At 37.5% G+C, this 17,829-nt stretch overlaps 1 protein-coding gene across 1 annotated transcript in view; it reads left to right on the forward strand.

Annotated features, from left to right (window-relative positions):
• Positions 1-17,829, forward strand: part of NISCH (nischarin) — a 29,366-nt gene that overhangs the window by 9,506 nt on the left and 2,031 nt on the right. The window contains exons 4-19 of the mRNA XM_021533741.4: positions 396-444; positions 2,035-2,198; positions 3,558-3,653; positions 5,248-5,343; positions 5,657-5,812; positions 7,070-7,138; positions 7,589-7,774; positions 7,977-8,105; positions 8,527-8,640; positions 9,467-9,575; positions 12,120-12,241; positions 13,086-13,141; positions 13,604-14,908; positions 15,324-15,498; positions 16,656-16,809; positions 17,351-17,479. Coding sequence (XP_021389416.4) covers positions 396-444; positions 2,035-2,198; positions 3,558-3,653; positions 5,248-5,343; positions 5,657-5,812; positions 7,070-7,138; positions 7,589-7,774; positions 7,977-8,105; positions 8,527-8,640; positions 9,467-9,575; positions 12,120-12,241; positions 13,086-13,141; positions 13,604-14,908; positions 15,324-15,498; positions 16,656-16,809; positions 17,351-17,479 — 3,109 coding nt within the window. The remainder of the gene's footprint in view (positions 1-395; positions 445-2,034; positions 2,199-3,557; positions 3,654-5,247; positions 5,344-5,656; positions 5,813-7,069; positions 7,139-7,588; positions 7,775-7,976; positions 8,106-8,526; positions 8,641-9,466; positions 9,576-12,119; positions 12,242-13,085; positions 13,142-13,603; positions 14,909-15,323; positions 15,499-16,655; positions 16,810-17,350; positions 17,480-17,829) is intronic.

Consider the following 17,829-nt stretch of genomic DNA (forward strand, 5'->3'; position numbering starts at 1 on the left):
CACTCAATAGTCTTAATATTCAAATTTGAAGACCACTACACTTGTAGTATTTTTTCAAAATAGAGCTGTCTTCCAAATTGGGCTAATGATGCCTAGTAATAACTTGCTCTGGTTGCTGCTTCCCTTTTATTAATGTGTGCAAAATGGGGTTGTTTAAATGTACTTCACTGTTTTTCATCTTGGAAGTGAAAATCATATTAAATAAAACATCAAGTAATTTTTATGGAGCGTTTTCAAGTTACAGACAAATCTATAAAACAGTCACCCCCAATTTCAGTTAAAAAAAACAGTCCTCTACCACAGCAATAAAAGGATACTTCACTAAAGGTCCAAATTAAAAAATTGGAACCATAAGTATGCAAACAACACTTATTGCAATGGTTTATTGTTTGCAGGAGATCAATGGGATCACTGCTGCATTGGCTGAAGAGCTCTTTCACAAAGGTAAGGAACTTACAGTATTTCTCCACAATTTTTTTCCTCTATGTTCATGCATTCACATATCTTTCATATTTTACCTCCAGACAATGAGAGATCTGATCTTCCATATCCAGCTGATACTTTTTCTCCCTCTTTTTTCTTTTTTGTCTTTTTTTGCTGCTTGTGCTTTAATTCAAGCTGCATTTTGTGAGGAGCTGCAGCAGTCTTACAGCCACTGTTGGAAACAAGAAATTGGTGAATGTATGTTTTGAAAAGGGCCTCCTAGTCTGTGTCCTTAAGAGATAGGATGTGGCAGTGGTGATCAGAAGCTTTTGCTAAGCTCTCTGTCTCAGTGTTTTAGTGTAACCTGTAAGGAAGCTTGGTCTGTGTCAGTGAGTCCTGACAGTCTGTGTATTAAATGCAAGAGATCACCTAACATGTCTAAATATTATTCTTCCAGAAGTCAGGTAAGGGGAGACCTTCTGGTCAGTTAATTTAAGGGTGTGTCTTTCTGAGGCTGGCAGATGAAAATGAAATGCTCTTACTGTAACTACAACAGCTCCAGTTGCTCCATTAACAGCAGGAGGTATGTGAAAGGATTAATCCCTGCTATTTTTGTTTTGAAGGACATACAAGATGCTACTTTATAATTACAGTTGGTGAAGTATGTTTCAGCAATGCCATTTCAGACTTTCTGGCAGAAAGTTACCTTTAGGTGAAGCCTCCTCAGAGAGTCCATTCAGTGAATTTTGGAATATCTTAAAGGAACTTGTGAAGAAATCTTTGCTGGCTTTCTAGTGCCTACAGTCTTACTGATACAAGAATTGTTGATGTGTCACTGACTACTCTGTTTTAGTGTAACTTTCCAGTAATGTATGTGCAGCTGGACTCTTGGACTTGCTCCCACTGAAGCTGAAGGGAATTTTACTCCTCAGAGCATTTCTGAGAACTCTTCTTATCACAAAAGCTGATGCTTTCTTTTCCATTAAGTCAAACTGGTGTCCCTAAAAGGAAGATATTGATTCCATGTGTGTGTTCCAGCTGCTGTAGCCTACATCGAGCTTATGGTGCCTTCAGAGAGGCTTTTATATGCTGCTTCCTGCTGTTCCTACTGTTAAAGTGGATTGTAAAATTATAATTAGATAAGGCATTTTCTGTTCTGGGTGTTTGCTTTGGTACTAGCATGCATAAAATCTCCATACTTTCCAAAAAACACATTTAGTACAATTCTACTTTTAGGCAGCATAGCCAAAGATCTGAGATCTGTATTTTAGGTAGCAGGTGCTGTGTTTTCTTAATAGAAAAGAATCTAACTGCTATAGAGATATCTCAGAAATAGTTTCATAACTCTTACATTATGTAAAGGAACTTCAATTCTAGTCCTGTTAAGACTGAGGGAAGTTTGCCATTAGTTTTATTAGGAACTTTGGGCCTGTATCATGAGTGCCCACTTGAATACCTGAATTATTTTGGTGTTAAAAAATTATTTTGCTACCTCAATTTTCATCTTAGAGTGTAAATGACAAACATGTATCACTATATTTTCCTTGTACCATTTATTCCTGTGTAACCCTTGCAGCATTGTGTTTGATCCTAAGCTATTCTGTTTTTCAGGAGAGCAGCTCTTAATGGCTGGAGAAGTTTTCACCATCAGGCCCTTGCAGTTGTATGCTGTCACTCAGCAGCTGCTGCAGGGCAAACCTACCTGTGCTAATGGAGATGCCAAAACAGATCTTGGGCATATTCTGGATTTCACTTGTAGACTCAAATATCTAAAGGTGAGGTCAATGTTAAATAGCTGTTTATGCTGCCAGTCTTCAATCCATGCTGTCCCCTACCCAAGGTGTTTGCTGTGTAATGTGGTCTTTTCAGCAGTGCCCTCTGTATAGATGCAGCCAGAGAATCTTGCTGGGTGCCAGTAGGGATGGGTAAAGAAATAAATATTGACTTCTTCAACCCTGCTTTCTTTGCAGGCACTATGGGTAGGCCACTGTATATGAATACGTGTACATATGTGCATCTATATAAATCTTGACCCCTTTCTCACTGTCTGACTGCATCTGAAAGTTAAAAATAAAACCCTAAAAGCGCCTCAGTTTCATAGATGGCCCTGAATTTTTAGCTAAAATGCCATTTCAGAATAAATGTAAAATGGCTTCAGAACAGATGGTTTTTGTCAGGAGACAATTTGACTTTTTTTCTACCAAATAAGTGAATTAGACTTCCCCTGAGTAATTTTTTAACGCTGCTTGCTATGACTGAATAATTCATTTTAGCCCCTTTATTGCATGAGGAGCTGTCTTTTAGCTGTGTTGTCTGTTCAAAGTTGAAATCAAATGGTGGATCAGGAAAGCAAAACCACAGCTGTGCTGGTGTTCCTGGGGCTCCTCAGATGCCTTTGTCATCCTCTGTCTGTATAGAATCTTATAAAGGGAGGATTTTCTGGCTGGAGAAGAGCTTATTGTTTAGAAAAATCAGCATCTGCAGAATTTCTAGCCCTTCTTGAATGCTTGTGAGTAGGCACATTCAGAAATCGTAAGCTACATAAAACCAGAGAAAACCCTTAGAGTTTTCTCTCCAAATTATATTCACAGCAAATATAAATGAAACCACCTGGTTTTTATGCTGCTGACATGCTCTAAGGACAGAATTCTATGACCATATGGAAATACCACATGATTTTTTATTGATGTATCAGTGTAATGCTTGTTTTCTTCAAACCCATCTTGTCAGTGCCTTGAACTTCATCCCTTGTAGTGGAATTAAAGACAGTGCTGACTTGGAGGGCTCACAGGTTTCAAAGAAGTTGTTTTCAATGAATGTAACTCCGATTTTCAGCTGAGAATGGAGCTTTGGTCAGTCTTGCTATGATACTGCTTTTTGCACGTCCCATGTGCTACAGAGTGCAAGCACAAGGTGGCACTTCAAGTTCAGTGCACTTAGCTAGAGCAACTAGTATTTGTTTTCCTGAAGAGTTAACCTGCAAGTCTCATGAATCATTTCATATTTGAAAAATTGGTTGGAACTTTGGCTGTCTTTCCAAGCCACTGCCCTTGGGCCAATGCCTGTGCAAGACTGGAATGTGAACAAGTTGGATTGTGTACGCTAACTCAGTTCTTTAATGTCTTAAATGCCAGGTCACTGGAACAGGGGGACCTTTTGGAACCAGTAACATTCAGGAGCATCTCTTGCCTTTTGATCTGTCTATTTTCAAATCACTTCATCAAATAGAGGTAAGGCTGAGATGCTGCCCGTAAACGCATAGGTGCTGTGCAAATGCCAAGGCTGTTGCCAATATCTCAGAATTGCTTTGATTTGCTGCTGGAATTGGGGAATGCAGAGTTTAGGAAGACTGTTTAATTTGTGAAACAATGCTTTTTCACAAGTTTTGGAAATAAGGATATAATGTTTAAATTAGAAGACTAATTGCACTGTGTGTGTTTCCAAAAAAAAAAAAAAACCAGTTTCCAGTATTCACACAAAACCTATACCTGAGTGCCATTCCACTGCCGTAAGAGCTAATAAGTTGTTATGGTAGGATTCCCTATTACAAAGTGCTTTTTATTTGGAAAAAACAAAAGTACAAGTATTTGTGAAAATGTCCTGACATTAAATTTATTTGGGAAAGTGCAATTTTGGATGTAGTGCTGCTTGCTTGATAATTTGCAGATTTTTTCTTTGCTGTGCTTGCAGTATAAATATCAGCATTTCTAGCAGTTTTCAATGGGTATGTTTTTGAAATACCTTCTTGACTACTTCAGGTCTTTCCAGAGAGAGAGAATGTCCAATTTTATCATGCAATCTGTGCACTTTTGGTGGATGCTGTTCTTTTTCTAGTACATGAGTATTATTATCTTATTGATATGAGACAGTTGTTGGTTTAGAACTGAAGTGTGTTTCTGAAGTCAGCAATTTATTGTCATTCTCATATGGGAAAGAAACTACAATGGGCTGTAGAGTGAGAGTGTCTAACACAGTAGAGAGACTATTGCAGAATTGTATCAATTTTCCCCTTTTCTGTGAGCATGAATGTGAGGAAAAAAGATTTTAGATCTTAAAGACTTTTGAAATTGTATGTTCATTAAAGGTTTTGCATTAACTGACACTAGATGAGCACTTTCATCCCAAAGTAAGCACTGTCCAAAAAGTAACAGTGGTAATCTGGGAAGAATTTTTTCAAGAATGACAGATTTTTCAGTCTCTGTCAGTTCATTGTGGTTTCCCTGATAAAGCAGCAAATGTGCCAGCTCTCATGGTTGGGTAATGTGTGTTTACAGAGAAGCACCTGGATAGATGCTGTAGCAGATTTTCAGTAATGTTGTTTCAAATTGAGCTACAGAAAAAGAGACTTTGTAATCTTAAACTTAGTTGTTGTAATTAGATGACTTCAGGTTATTAGATTTGTATCCTCACTTTCTAGGCATTTCTTTTTTCTTATGATAAAAAGGAGATCTGAAACCCAAGTGAATGTGTCTGCAGGTGGAGTCATAGTTTGAAAGATATCTTTTTATAATAGTAAAAATGCTTTGACCTGTTAAATCACCTGGGTAGTTTCACCTTGAATACATGGGACAGGTGGAAAGTCAGTGGAGAAGCTTTGGTTAAATATAAATTTGAATTTCACTTTTCTGTAGTTATGTCTCTAATTTCTTACTTTAGCTTTGCCAAGTGGCAATATTTCTGACCTGATAATCTCAAGAGATTTTAAGGAAGTAGCTACTTTGCAGATTGCCATATAATCTGCTGTTGAAGCTTTTGGCTACCTCTTTTGTGTCTCATTTGTCTGTCCTAGTACTTCTGACTTTGTAATGCAATTTTTTAAAATAGATCAGTCATTGTGGGGGAAAGCTTATCAAAGGGCTGACTTCATCAAAACATGCTCTGGCCACACTGAGTGTTCGATTTTCAGCAACATCAATGAAGGTAAGAGCAAGTTCCTGCTTCTGGTGAGTGTTCAAAGCACATGCAAAACCAACATGCACAATGGGGAAATATCCATTTGGAGTTCATGAAGTTTTCTGTACTGTCTATTGCAGGTTCTGCTTTTAAAACCATGGAATTCTAAGTGTTTTCTAACCTTACAGAATCTCAAGTTTCAGTGAAGGAAGTGCTTGGATGTGTCCCTTCACAGGGACACTTTTGATGCTTGCTTATATGGGATTGTTGGCATAGTTTCCAAAACCATTAGCTCTCCCTGAAGATGTAAACCAAATGTTGGTGTTCCTCTCTTAAATAGGAAATCCTGGTGCCTGAGGCCTCTGAGTTTGATCAGTGGGAGCCAGAGGATGCACTGGATTCAAGTAGTCCAGTGACAGCAATTATCCCAACCTGGAGAACTTTAACAACTTTGGATATGAGTCACAATAGCATCTCTGAAATTGATGACTCAGTGGTAAGAAATATTTTTAATTTGTGGAAAAAAGTATTACTTATCTATAGTATATTATACACAGCAAGGATTTTGGATTTGAGCTATTGCTTTTTCTGGAGACTTTTCAGTTGCACTTTATGTTGGTTAACTACCCAAGTTAATGATTAGGAGATTTGTTCTATAAGAACTTAATTTCCTTTGCCAAAGGAGAAATAGTATTGTCATTTTCATAGGCATTTCCATGAATTCTCACATTTTGAAATATGCTTTTACTGTTTGCCTTGGCTGTAGGAGCCAATTAGAATTTATTTTTACATTTCTTTAAAAGAAAAAACACCTAATGGCTCAACTTTGGAGTAGTTATCAAGGCTGAAGCTTCCTACGTATTTAAAAACTTATGATTTGATGGCAGCTTTTGTGACATCAAGACAATATGAAAAGCACGAAAACAAAATTTGGAGTATTTTGTCAGTACTTTAGAATTTTGTTTTGTAAACCGGATATTAAGAAAAAAATTAGCATTCATCAGAAGAGCATGATAAAATATGAACATAGCTTTTAACTTGAGCTACTCTTGTGAAGCAGGAAATAGTTACATGTGTAGCTCAACCAGACATCATAGACTTGGAGCATAATTATGTTCATGATTTTTTGTGATGTAGATGTAAGGTGCTTCAGGTCTGTGTGCAGGTCTTAACTGGCCTGTCTAGGCAAATCCATTCTAAGATTACAACCAAAATAAAGCAGGTGCAAAAAACTAATGTCAGAATTCATCATCAAGTTCGAGACCTCCAAAAGTAAAAAGATTTCTGAGTTAAAAAGCATTTTCTACAAGTTTATGTGGCATTGTAATTCTTGGCTGGTGTAATCAGTAATCGACTTACTCTGGGTTTTGGTACTACTGTCTTTATCCAGATTTATGTGTAGCATAAATCCCCTGCTTTATCTGTTTGATAAGACCAAAGCAGCATTAGTGAATTTGATCTACAGTTAGTGGGGATAAACTAGGGGAAATTATTTGTCTTCAGTAAGAAACCAGGTTTCAGATTAAAACTGAACGGTGCCCCTCAGAGTAACCTAGTTTTCTTAAGAGCAGGAGTCCAATCTTTTATGCCCCAAGTCACACAGAATATTTTCTTAATGCCAGAAGCCCAGAAGAGAGACTGCATTGGATAACACATTTCCATTGTTTTTGTTGATCAGCAGATACTGAAGAAAGTGTGGCCTGACTTAAAGCTAAATTACATTGAACACATGTCCTTTTTTTTCCCCTTCTAGAAACTAATTCCAAAGATTGAATTCCTGGATTTGAGTCACAATGGGGTGTCTCTGGTGGAAAATTTACAGGTAAGTGATGCATTTGAAGGTGAATTTTTTACCCAGCTGCCTGAGACCTTATAACACAGATTTTCATGCTTCAGAATTTTGTTGCTCATCTTCATGGCGAGTAGCTTCAGCCCAAATAGCTGCTTCTTTGTAACATAAAGTACTCTTTTAGTGATGCATTTCTTAACTGCTCCTGGATATTTTAATTTCTTTGCCAGTATTGACATACATTTAATTCTTAATTAAATTCATTCACTGCCAGCTGTATGTGTGGGTTGGTAAGAATGTTGTGGAGGAAATTCCATTTCTACAGGCTTTAACCTTTGTAATGAACAGTTTCAGGTCATGTTGTTCATGTTATGTAGTGTCCAGCATGAAAACAGTGTTGCACAATAAAATAAGCCAGCCATAAGATAGCAGCTTTGTTCAGTTTTAATTGGTGTATGATATGAATTTTCTGTGCTGTTGTAGCATCTGTACAACCTTGTTCACCTGGACTTATCCTACAACAAACTTACATCACTAGAAGGTGTTCACACAAAACTGGGAAACATCAAAACTCTGAATTTAGCAGGAAATCAACTGGAAAGGCTGTGTGGTCTTAACAAACTGTACTCATTAGTCAACTTGGATCTGAGCAACAACAAAATAGAACAGGTAACTGTTGACTTTTGGTGTCAAAATGTGTGTTAGCTCAGAAGCTGTTTCCTTTAGTGGATCAAACTGCAAATAAATAAAAGTGGCTGTAGTGATTTTTCCTTGTTGTTGTATGTATGTAATCTATGGAAGCAATGCTCAGTCTGTGTACTCATTTTCATTTTGCCAGTCTGTATTCATGCTTTTATTCAAACACTTTCAGATTGATGAAGTAAAAAATATCGGCAGCCTGCCATGCTTAGAGAAGGTGATGTTATCCAGCAACCCGCTAAGCATCATCCCTGATTACCGGACCAAAGTCCTTGCTCAGTTTGGAGACAGAGCCTCAGAGGTGAGCCCCAGTGCTGCTCTTCTCCCTCTGTGCAGCCTGCTAAGGAAAGTACTGCAAATGCCCTGAAAACCTGATGAGTTTGTAGTGTGCATTAGAGAAGGTGTTTAGAGAGTAACCTTATTAATGTTACTCAGCTGTGCTCCCGGATCTAAATGAGATTTTTTACCCTGCCCTAGTTGGGTAACAGACCGGTAATATTGAAACAGTGTTGTGCTGGAATGGGCTTAAATTTACCAGACCTTGCTGAGTTTGCATTAAAATGATGTTAGCTCAAGGTCTAATGTAGTAATTGTTTCTGTGTATTAGTTACAAAGATGCATATGGTTTACATTGAGCTATGGTAACATTTGATTATTCCATTAATAAAAATTGGAGATTGCCTCCTTTTCAATACTTTAAATATTTTAACTTTTTTTTTTAGGTTTGTTTGGATAACATTGTTACCACAGAAAAGGAACTAGACACAGTGGAAGTGCTAAAAGCTATTCAAAAAGCAAAGGAGGTGAAATACAAACTCAGCAACTCTGATAAAAAGGTGAGTCTGGTGCTGTGAGAGAAATAGAATGTGCAGATTACAAAAGTCTACAAAATTACTTATACAAGTTAGATGTAAGCTGAATGCACTAAATTTTCCTTAGCATTAAAATTTTTATGCTTTGTGTTTTAATGTGGTATGAACTTTTAATGTTGCCTCTTTTTCCTATTTAGTCTTCAATGCATTTTTGGTAGTTATCTGACCTTCTATTTGTGGGCTGACTCAGGAGAGAGGAAGTGGGAGGAAAAGATAAAATTACTTAATCGTGTACACAGTGACCTTAACAGCCATATTTTGTATCTTTCACAAGTATTGCAGAGCTGTGATTTTACTGCCTGTGTTGCAGAGTACAGAAATTACTTCCCCAAACTTTCTTCCTGTGGGTATTTAGCAGTGGGAGAGAATCAGAAATCTGAATTCTCCTTGCCTTCCCTCATACCTGGCTGTGTGCTGTGTAGTTGGCTAGTCTTGGTTTGAAAATCAACATAGGGACAGAAGAGATTCTGTCCCTACAATGTAGAAATCCTGCTTTCATTCTTTTTATTTGTGACACTGCAAATTCTGCCAATACAGTGATTAGTCAGTGATCAGAATGACTTCTCTTAATTCTTAGTTGAACTCCTCCTAGTGTGAAAATTGAGACTTAGAGGAGGTGACCACCCCCACCACCCCCCACCAAAAAAGAAAAAAGAAAAATAAAAAAGCTGGCACTAACTTTCCTTTTACTAAAATTGAGAAAGCTTGTGTGGACTTAATTTAGTTCAGGATCTCATGTGTCCTGTGTATTTAGTTTTTTTCTTTAATTGCTGCATACTTTCTTTATTAGATCAGTGAGGACTCCAGGCTCACTGCTGCCAGCTCCAAATCAAACTGTTCTTCTCTTACTGTTCGTCCTTCCTCTCCCTCTCTGCCTCGTCCTGTCAGCTCCAGCCAAGGTAATCATGTATGTATCGTGCTGCTGGGCTGAGCCTCTTGGTTCTGCTTTTCTAAGCTGCATTGATATACATGAATATTATGTGCATGGATTTAGGGCTTTAAAGACAAGTACAAAGGCATGGTAGAATTGGCTTTGAAGGTGACAGTTGTATGGAATGTGACTCAGCAAAACCTACTGCAGTTCCCAGTAGTGGTTAAATACCTGGAGTGAGAGTTTGGGTACAGGACTTTCTACTGCATCATCCTGCAGAGGACTAGAGGCCATTTCCAGGTTTGTAGTCATGCTTTAATAGAAAACTGTGGCATACAGAGAAATATTTTAAAATTGCTTCACTACCCATTCTTGGTCTGCAAAATATGAGCTCAAGCAGCATATGTTCCATTAGTGCTTTTTGCAAGAGCTGTATTTCTGTCACACCAAGGGGAAGATAGAGAAAGGAGATGAGTAAAAGACACCTGTGGGATTAGGGTTCTGGCTGAGCTGGTGATTTCAGCACATCTGTTGTGCTCTATAGTACCTGCTGACCTCACTTCGAGTTATTTTACTCTGTGTTTCAAATGAATGTGCCTGCTGCATTTGGAACTTAGAAGAATGACTTAACTTTCCTCTTTAGCCCATAGGACTGACTTACGTGAATATTCACTTGTGACTGAGAAAAAGAGATAAAAATACTTTCTGGTTTTGGCTTTTGTCTGATTGAAAAGTGCAGTAGAATATGCATAGTGAGAGAATACTTCATACCCATCTGGAGAGCAGGGATTTTCTCAATTTCTTGGGGTGGCACAGCTTCCTCTTACCATTAATTAGTGGATTGGTGGATAAGGGAGAGAAGCATCCCTGAGGAGTGTGATCTTTGGAAACAGTCCATTGCTGTGACTTCTGCAGGATCAACAGAGGTTTCTCTAGAGGTTTTCTCTAGAAATATGAAACTGCTCTGACAGCATTTGATTAAGGGGCAGACACCTTGATGCAAGTTTAGTTGCTATTTATGTATTTTGCCTTTGTAGCCCTTCTAGATCATTTTTCATCTGCAGAAAAAATGCCAGTTTTTCCAAAATCAAGTAAATGCTTGAAAATATTAAGCACTTAACAAACTGTCTCAGTCATGTAACTATGTAACAACCTGCAGTTTTATGCAGGGCTTGATGTAAACAAGTATGTTGGCAACCCCTTAGACTGTTTAAATTATTTGTCAATAGATTTTTTTCTACAACAGTAAATGTTTAGGAGCAAACAAATGTTGGGAGAAGAGAAAGTATAGATCTGTCTAAAGGACTTAAGAGTTTTATAGAATGGTATAAGAGTCAAGGTTTATTTACTGTAGTCCTTTTCTGTAAGATTCCATCAGTAGAATTCTGGGGAAGGCTTTTATAAATAATGGGAAAATGAAGCCTGTGCAGGCTGCTTCTCAGCTTCAACAATAAAAAATTATTTGATACTTATTTTACTATGAAGGTTTGTTTTCAAAATACCAGTTTTGAGAAATATATTTTAAAGAAAATGGAAATATGCTAAGCAATTAGTTTCACTGTTAGTTAGACCTTAAGTCATGAGTAATGGAATTAATTTCCTGATATGCTGTTTCGATGAATTGTTTTCTCTGCATTTTCTAGACACCATCTGTTTCCGTAACATATTATTCATACTTAATGTCATTGGGAAATGGCTTATGGAAAAAGATTAAATATTTATATAGGAAACAGAAAATCAAAAATAATGCTGTCATGTTCTGGTTTTCCTGTCAATTTGAATTTCCTTCTTGCTAACACAGTATTTTGTTAAAGTAATAAATACCTCTTGTGTTTCCTCTGACCATGAGATGTCTTGGTGTAATCTGCTGAACTTTACCATAAATCTGGAAAGATACATACAGGTTTTTTATGCTCAAGCCAGAAACATGTTCACACTGTACTTTTGTTGATTATTTTCATATTTAAATACTTAAGCTGGCTGGCTCAGGGGCAATACTAAAAATTGATTTGCTCTACTGGGTCAGTTCGATACTGTGAATATCAAACTGGCAAAAAGTCAAACGTCCCTGAGAATGTTGCCTTGTATTAATTCATTGTAAGTTTTTACTGATGATTCAGCTTTGAACCCTTGAAAAAGGCTCCAGATAAGGTGAGATAATATCTGAAGTAGCATTTGAGCAATCAGAGCTTCTAAGTCTCGTTGAACGTTGTACGCAGATATTGTTCTTGAAGCTTGCAGAAATTTGGGAGTGTACTACAAATTTCATGAAGAAATCTGCCAGCCTAACAGCTGACTACTTCTGTTAAAACCGACCTGTGTCAAGATTTCTTGCACCAGAATTTGACATTCAAATTGATTGTTAGTTTGAGAAAGAAGCTGTAGCAGTCTTTTTAAATTAAACTAAAATTCTACTTGCTCTTTTGTCCTGGCTATTGTGTGAAGATATCCTTTAGCTTTAATGATTTATGATTAGATCTTGATTATACAGTTTTAATTCCATTTGATTGGCAGATACTATTAGACATTTATTTTTGTTTTACTTACAAAGAGCTTTTTATATTTGTTCTAGAAATAATTTGTGAAGAAACAGTCCTAGCCAGTAGTTTTTTGCAATCCAGTGATTCGACTCCTACAGACCATACAGTTCCCCAGAGATGCTTTGAAATTCCAGACTCCAGATGTCAAATGCAGGTAATTGCTACACTTCTGTTTATATTATAGTATTTTAATAAGCTTTGGCAAACTTATTTCTGATGTTAAATTTAGATTATCACAGTAGTCCATAACAAAGGGTTTTTTTCTTCTCAGAGCTATTTTAGTGGAAAAGGAGGCAGCCCCAAATTTGATTCAAGGATGTTTGGTCCAGCTTATAAATTAAGTGCAGAATCCAAGTTTACCAGAGTTGCAGAGAACACTATGGCTTTGAGATGCTTACCCAGTACTAGTATAACATCATTTAATAGCCATTGAGATGCATAAGAATCGTGTCTTATCATATTACAGTATCAGTTTTTGAAAGGTGATTCTCTTGCTGGTAGAGTGAAAGAAACTTCTCTGTCAATAAGCAATGGCCTTAAATAGTCTTCTTCAATCTCCTCCTGTCTGATAACTTCTGCTTTGTGATTTCATTTGTGGTATTGGAAGCACTCTTCATATGCATGGCTTCAAGGACTAAGACAGGAAGCCTTGGTGTCTCTTCCTTTGCTACCAGTGTAGTTGGTCTTTGTCAGGTTCCCTTAGTGTTTGGCTTCATGTTACACTAATTCAGTAAAAGTCTGTAGAGTGCTCAAATGCCTGGGTCACAGGTTGGATCTGTTCTCAGGTCAGCAGCAGAGTTTGTTCTTCTGCCTTGGTTGAATGCCCAACCTAAGCAAACAGTATTTTTGGGTCCTCAAGGGATGGCTGTTAAGCTCCCTGTGAAAACAGCAGGACTTGGCCAGCTTTAAAAAGCATGAGCCAGCATTAATTTTGCTTCTCATGTGTGCTGAACTGTTAAGTATTTTACAGCTTCCTGATGTTACTTTCCTCTCCTTAGGCACCTGCCTCTTTATTGGCTTCATGCAAAGAGTATGGTGGTGGTCATCATGTGTGGTAAGCTACATAAATTCTGGTTTAAATCCTTGTTAGCTTTTGGGTGATAACAGTGGATACTGTTTTCTTAAACACAGCCTGTATGACAAAACAATCTCTTGCATTGTATTCTGCCTTTGGTTTTTTGAACCAAAATATGGTGTGTAGTGATTTTAACCTTTGAACCCTGGAATACAGCTAGTGGTTTCAAAACCAGCAATGGCTGTATTGTCTAGTCCTTTAGCTTATCAGGTTGTGCTTACTGGGGATGGGAAAGGAAAGTGGAGTTAAACATTTTAGTGTTTACTTTCTATAGAATTGCACACTGCCAGCCTTTAAAATCAATGGCTGTGCAGACTGATTTAACTGTATTAACATGAGCAAATATCAAAGTTCTGAGAAGCAGCACTGTGAATTGTAGGTAGCCATAACTGTTTTTAAATTCAAGTTTGTACTTACTGTGGCTTCTTCTCTCTTTTGAAGTTTGGAGACAGAACACTGTGCAGTGCCTGACCCCTGTAACACCATCATCTTGCCTTTTAATTGTATGTCCTACACTGCCACCAACCAAGATTTTACCCAGCACCTTTGTGCATCAATAGTGCAGGCTCTGCAGAAATCTGCCCCCTCCCTCACAGAGAATAAAGGGAGCCCTGTGGGTAATTCCACAACCACAGACAAAGCAGATGGATATTTTGAAATGGGACTTCATGGAGATCAGACTTTTGAGTTCAGCACTACTTCGGATGCTCAATCATCTGACAACATACCAGTGGAGAGTGTTGACATAGTCAAAATTCTCTGGAGCTTTTCAATTCACATTCATAAAGGACTCAGACAGTTTGCTTCCTGTTTGGTTTTGACCGATGAGATGCTGGCTGTGTTTGAGATTCCTCATCAGGAATTGAGAGGAAATTGCCAGCACATCCCTTCTGCCTTGAAATTAACACTGTGTTTTCCCTACAGTGATCTAATAGAATTTGGCTTTCTCCTGCCAGAAATCTGTTTAACTCTGAAGCTGAAAAACAGTGACCACTGCTTGTTTATTATTTCAGACTCCCAGAATCTTCAAGACTTTTATTCCTGTTTACAAACGTGTTGCTCTCAACACTACACATCAGTGTTACCAAGCTCCACATGGTACTGTAGAAAAGCAAATCTCCAGGAATTTCTCTGTCAGCTTATGGAATTGAATTGCATTTCAGCCGAAGATGTTGAAATAAAAGGTTGTTTCCCAACATATCTTGTTTATGGGAATAAAACCAATGTTCAGAAAGTCTTGCATCAATCAGAGTCAGCTGGCAATAGCAAGGAATGGTCAAAGAACGTTTTGTGTTCTGCACTTTATTCTTCAGTATATAAATCTTCTGACCAGAGTCCCTGTGTGGTCCATCCGTGTTGGATATTTCTAACACCCCAGCATTTGTACATAGTAAAGGTGGATTTCAGTTTACTGCCAAGTAAATGGGTAGGCACAGAAGACTTGGGAAGTGTATTTAAGCTGAATAGAATTCCACTGGCATCACTTGTGCTGCACCCAGCTCACGGTGCCACACAGCAGAAAGGTTCATTTTCGGATGGACACGTGCTGGAGTTGCTTGTTGGATACAGATTTGTTACAGCAGTGTTTGTTCTACCTCATGAGAAATTCCACTTTCTAAGAATCTACAGCCTTCTAAGGACACTGCTCCAGGATGTTAAGACTATTATTATTTTCAAAGCTTCAAGCAAATCAGATGCTGTAAGAAATAATGCTGTGGAGGCAAACAGACACAGGCAGGCAGCCAGGTAATGATTCCTGTGAAAGGTCTCTTGCACAGTGCTTGATGTGTGGCCTGACCCCTGTGTTTGCTGCTGTCATTGTGGTTGGGTTTGGACTGTGGTAGTATTGATGAAATACTTCTGCATTGTGCTAGCCTGGTGTAAGTGTGAATGGTTATCCTGGAATGTATCCTAGACTGTTTTCTGTTTTGTTGCTGCAATGTAAAATGTAATTTCTGATGGAAGGAATCTTCCTATTTCATGTGCCTGGTGGCTGAGGTCATGGCAGGTTGACAGCTATGGTCAAGCTATAAATAATTTAAACTATTAAAAATGGAAGTTACCTGGTTTGAATTTTTTGAACTAAATACAAATATTCTTGTAGGGAAAAAGCTGTGTAGATCTTCACATTTTGATTATTTGTGTTCTGGATCTTTTCTAGTTTTTGCAAGCCTCATCTAACATTGTCATCCTTATATCCATCTGAGCTGCTTATGCAGAAGATAACAGAAGACAACCAGATTCCTGTTCACCTTCATGTTTCTGTGTCTCTGCAGTATGTGGCTGGGCTGAAGGGAAGAGCCCTGGTTGAATTTTTCCATAGCAACATTGCAGAGGTATCATGTCTACACCAAGTGTACAAAAACATGCTTTGTGACCTTTCTGTACTACATAGTATCTATAAAAACCTTTCTGATTTTAGCCACAAGAATTAGGCTCTGGGAAACCTGAAAGCATTTTGATCAAGAATCTGTGTGTTATTCCATTTTGGGTTATCTGCTACAGCAATTGGGAATCCTGCAAGGCATATTTTGCCTTCAGGATCTGTGGTGCTGAACAAGAGAGTACACTAGTTATGTCTTGAAGATGTGATTGCTCCAAGAATGTTCCTCTATTTTCTTTAAAGTGGGAAAAGGAAAGAAAATAACAGGAATTAAATTATTTTGGTATGGTTCTTAGATAAATCAAGAAATAAGTTTTTATAATACTGTACATGACTGCATCACATGTGCATGGCTGCAGGTACTCCAGAAACATGAACAGATAAACCTGATTTCTGAAAAACATTTAAGTGTATCTGGGGAACATTAGATTGAAAAGTAAAAATATTACCCAAAATTTATGATGTGGCTTTTTGAGTAGTAAATCACTGTGATCTGAGTATCAATGTCAATTGAAAGCTTGAGAAATAGATGTTTTTTCTTATTCCCTTACCTTTCTTCCAAATGTTTTAAGTAAGCACAGTTACAAGCTGTGCTTCTCTTTTTATATCAGGAGAAGCTGATAAAAAAAGCAGGTGACTCTTTTAAAGGATGCTGAGTTGGAACAGCAGCTGCAGTGGCAAACTGTGCTCCTGTTCTCTCTCCAGGGTCTTCAAATCCAACCCTCAGAAACACCTAAAGGCTCAGTAGACTTGAGGTTTGGAAAGCCACTGCTCAGCTGGTGATTAAAGTTTTGCCTGCAATGTCTGCCCTAAAAAGTCTTTCTTAAAAATGAGATGTTTTTCTGTATTTTTTCTAATTTTGATCAGAAAACAAGGAATAATTTGCTTATAACAGAAAAATCATTTTCTTATATAAACACAATATATTTTCAGTGGCTGCCATGGTGGCCTCATTCAGCAGCTTTGAGGTGAACTACCTCTCTTTGACCAGAGCATGTTCAGGTGCTTAAGATTTTGAAGTTTTCTCTGGGGTCTGAAATTACCTCTAAGGTGATGAAACTGTCTGAAATATCAACGTTTATGTGCTTATGAAAAAAATTTACATCTTAGGTGGAAAATGAAGAGTTGAGACACCTCATGTGGTCTTCGGTTCTGTTTTACAAGACTCCCAGTGTGGAAGTGATGGCTTGTGTGCTTCTCTCAACAAAAGCTATTTACTTTTTGTTGGATGATTCTTTCATTCATGCAGATGAGCACCAGTCAGGTAAAGTAATTACTTTGATCCTTTAATCACGTTACTATCTTAAATCCCTCTCTCTGTTTATCTTCAGTCTAAGTACCAATTTTTTGGTCAATATTCTTAATTAGACCTCCTAGTTGAAGGGGTCAGTATTTGCATAAGGCTTTTATGTTCAGAAAACCAGGGTCTTGAGTCATGGCTGCTTCTCAGACAGACCCTTTTAGCTGCCATGGGATCCATGCTTTTCTTTGATGTTATTTCATAATTCCTCTCATCATGCAAATGGAAAGTGAAGAGTAATGAACCTCACAGTGGGCATTCAGTTGAAGTGTGTTATTGGTGCATGTGCTGATTTAAATCTGGTGTGTGACAAATGTTTATTAAAAAGCTCCTAATAAAATTTGCTTGTATTTTGCTCAAGAAATTTTTAGCCATTGTACCCAATTTTTTCTTAATTTATTTCTTCAAGTGTGAGATAAATATTAGTTTGTAATATAGAAATTATGCTCATGGGCAGAACAATCTTTTTCTTTTGACCTTTATATCATGTATACTTCTTTAACAGATTTTTGGAACAAAGAAAACTCAGACTGTGAAAACAGTTCTTTCCACCTCTCTTGCTGCTTTGTGCTAAAACTTAATGACCTGCAGTCAGTCAATGTTGGTCTGTTCGACCAGTATTTCCGAATTACTGGTGAGTACATCTTGTACTTTAAGCTTTTCCAGTTCTGTTTTGTTCCAGACTTTTTTAGATAGATCTGTGTCTTTATTAGTGAGATGGAAGAGAGGTTTTCTATTGCTTCTTTTTCTTGAATCCCTAGAGCAATATTTGGATCATAAGTATACATTGTATTTTAAATGAAGAGAAATTATGTATTTTTTGAGGGATTTGTAGGGATTCCATTGTTGTTTTCAAGAATTTGAAAGATTTCTGAATAATGATGCATGTTTTCAGGAGAAATAATCCTTTAAAAAAATCTTTTCTGATGACAGTTGCATGTTGGTTTAAGAAATGGTAATGCCACAGTGAATGAATTATGTTTT

The sequence above is a fragment of the Lonchura striata genome, chromosome 12 (assembly GCF_050655825.1).
Source record: "Lonchura striata isolate lonStrDom1 chromosome 12, ASM5065582v1, whole genome shotgun sequence".
Taxonomy (NCBI): domain Eukaryota; kingdom Metazoa; phylum Chordata; class Aves; order Passeriformes; family Estrildidae; genus Lonchura; species Lonchura striata.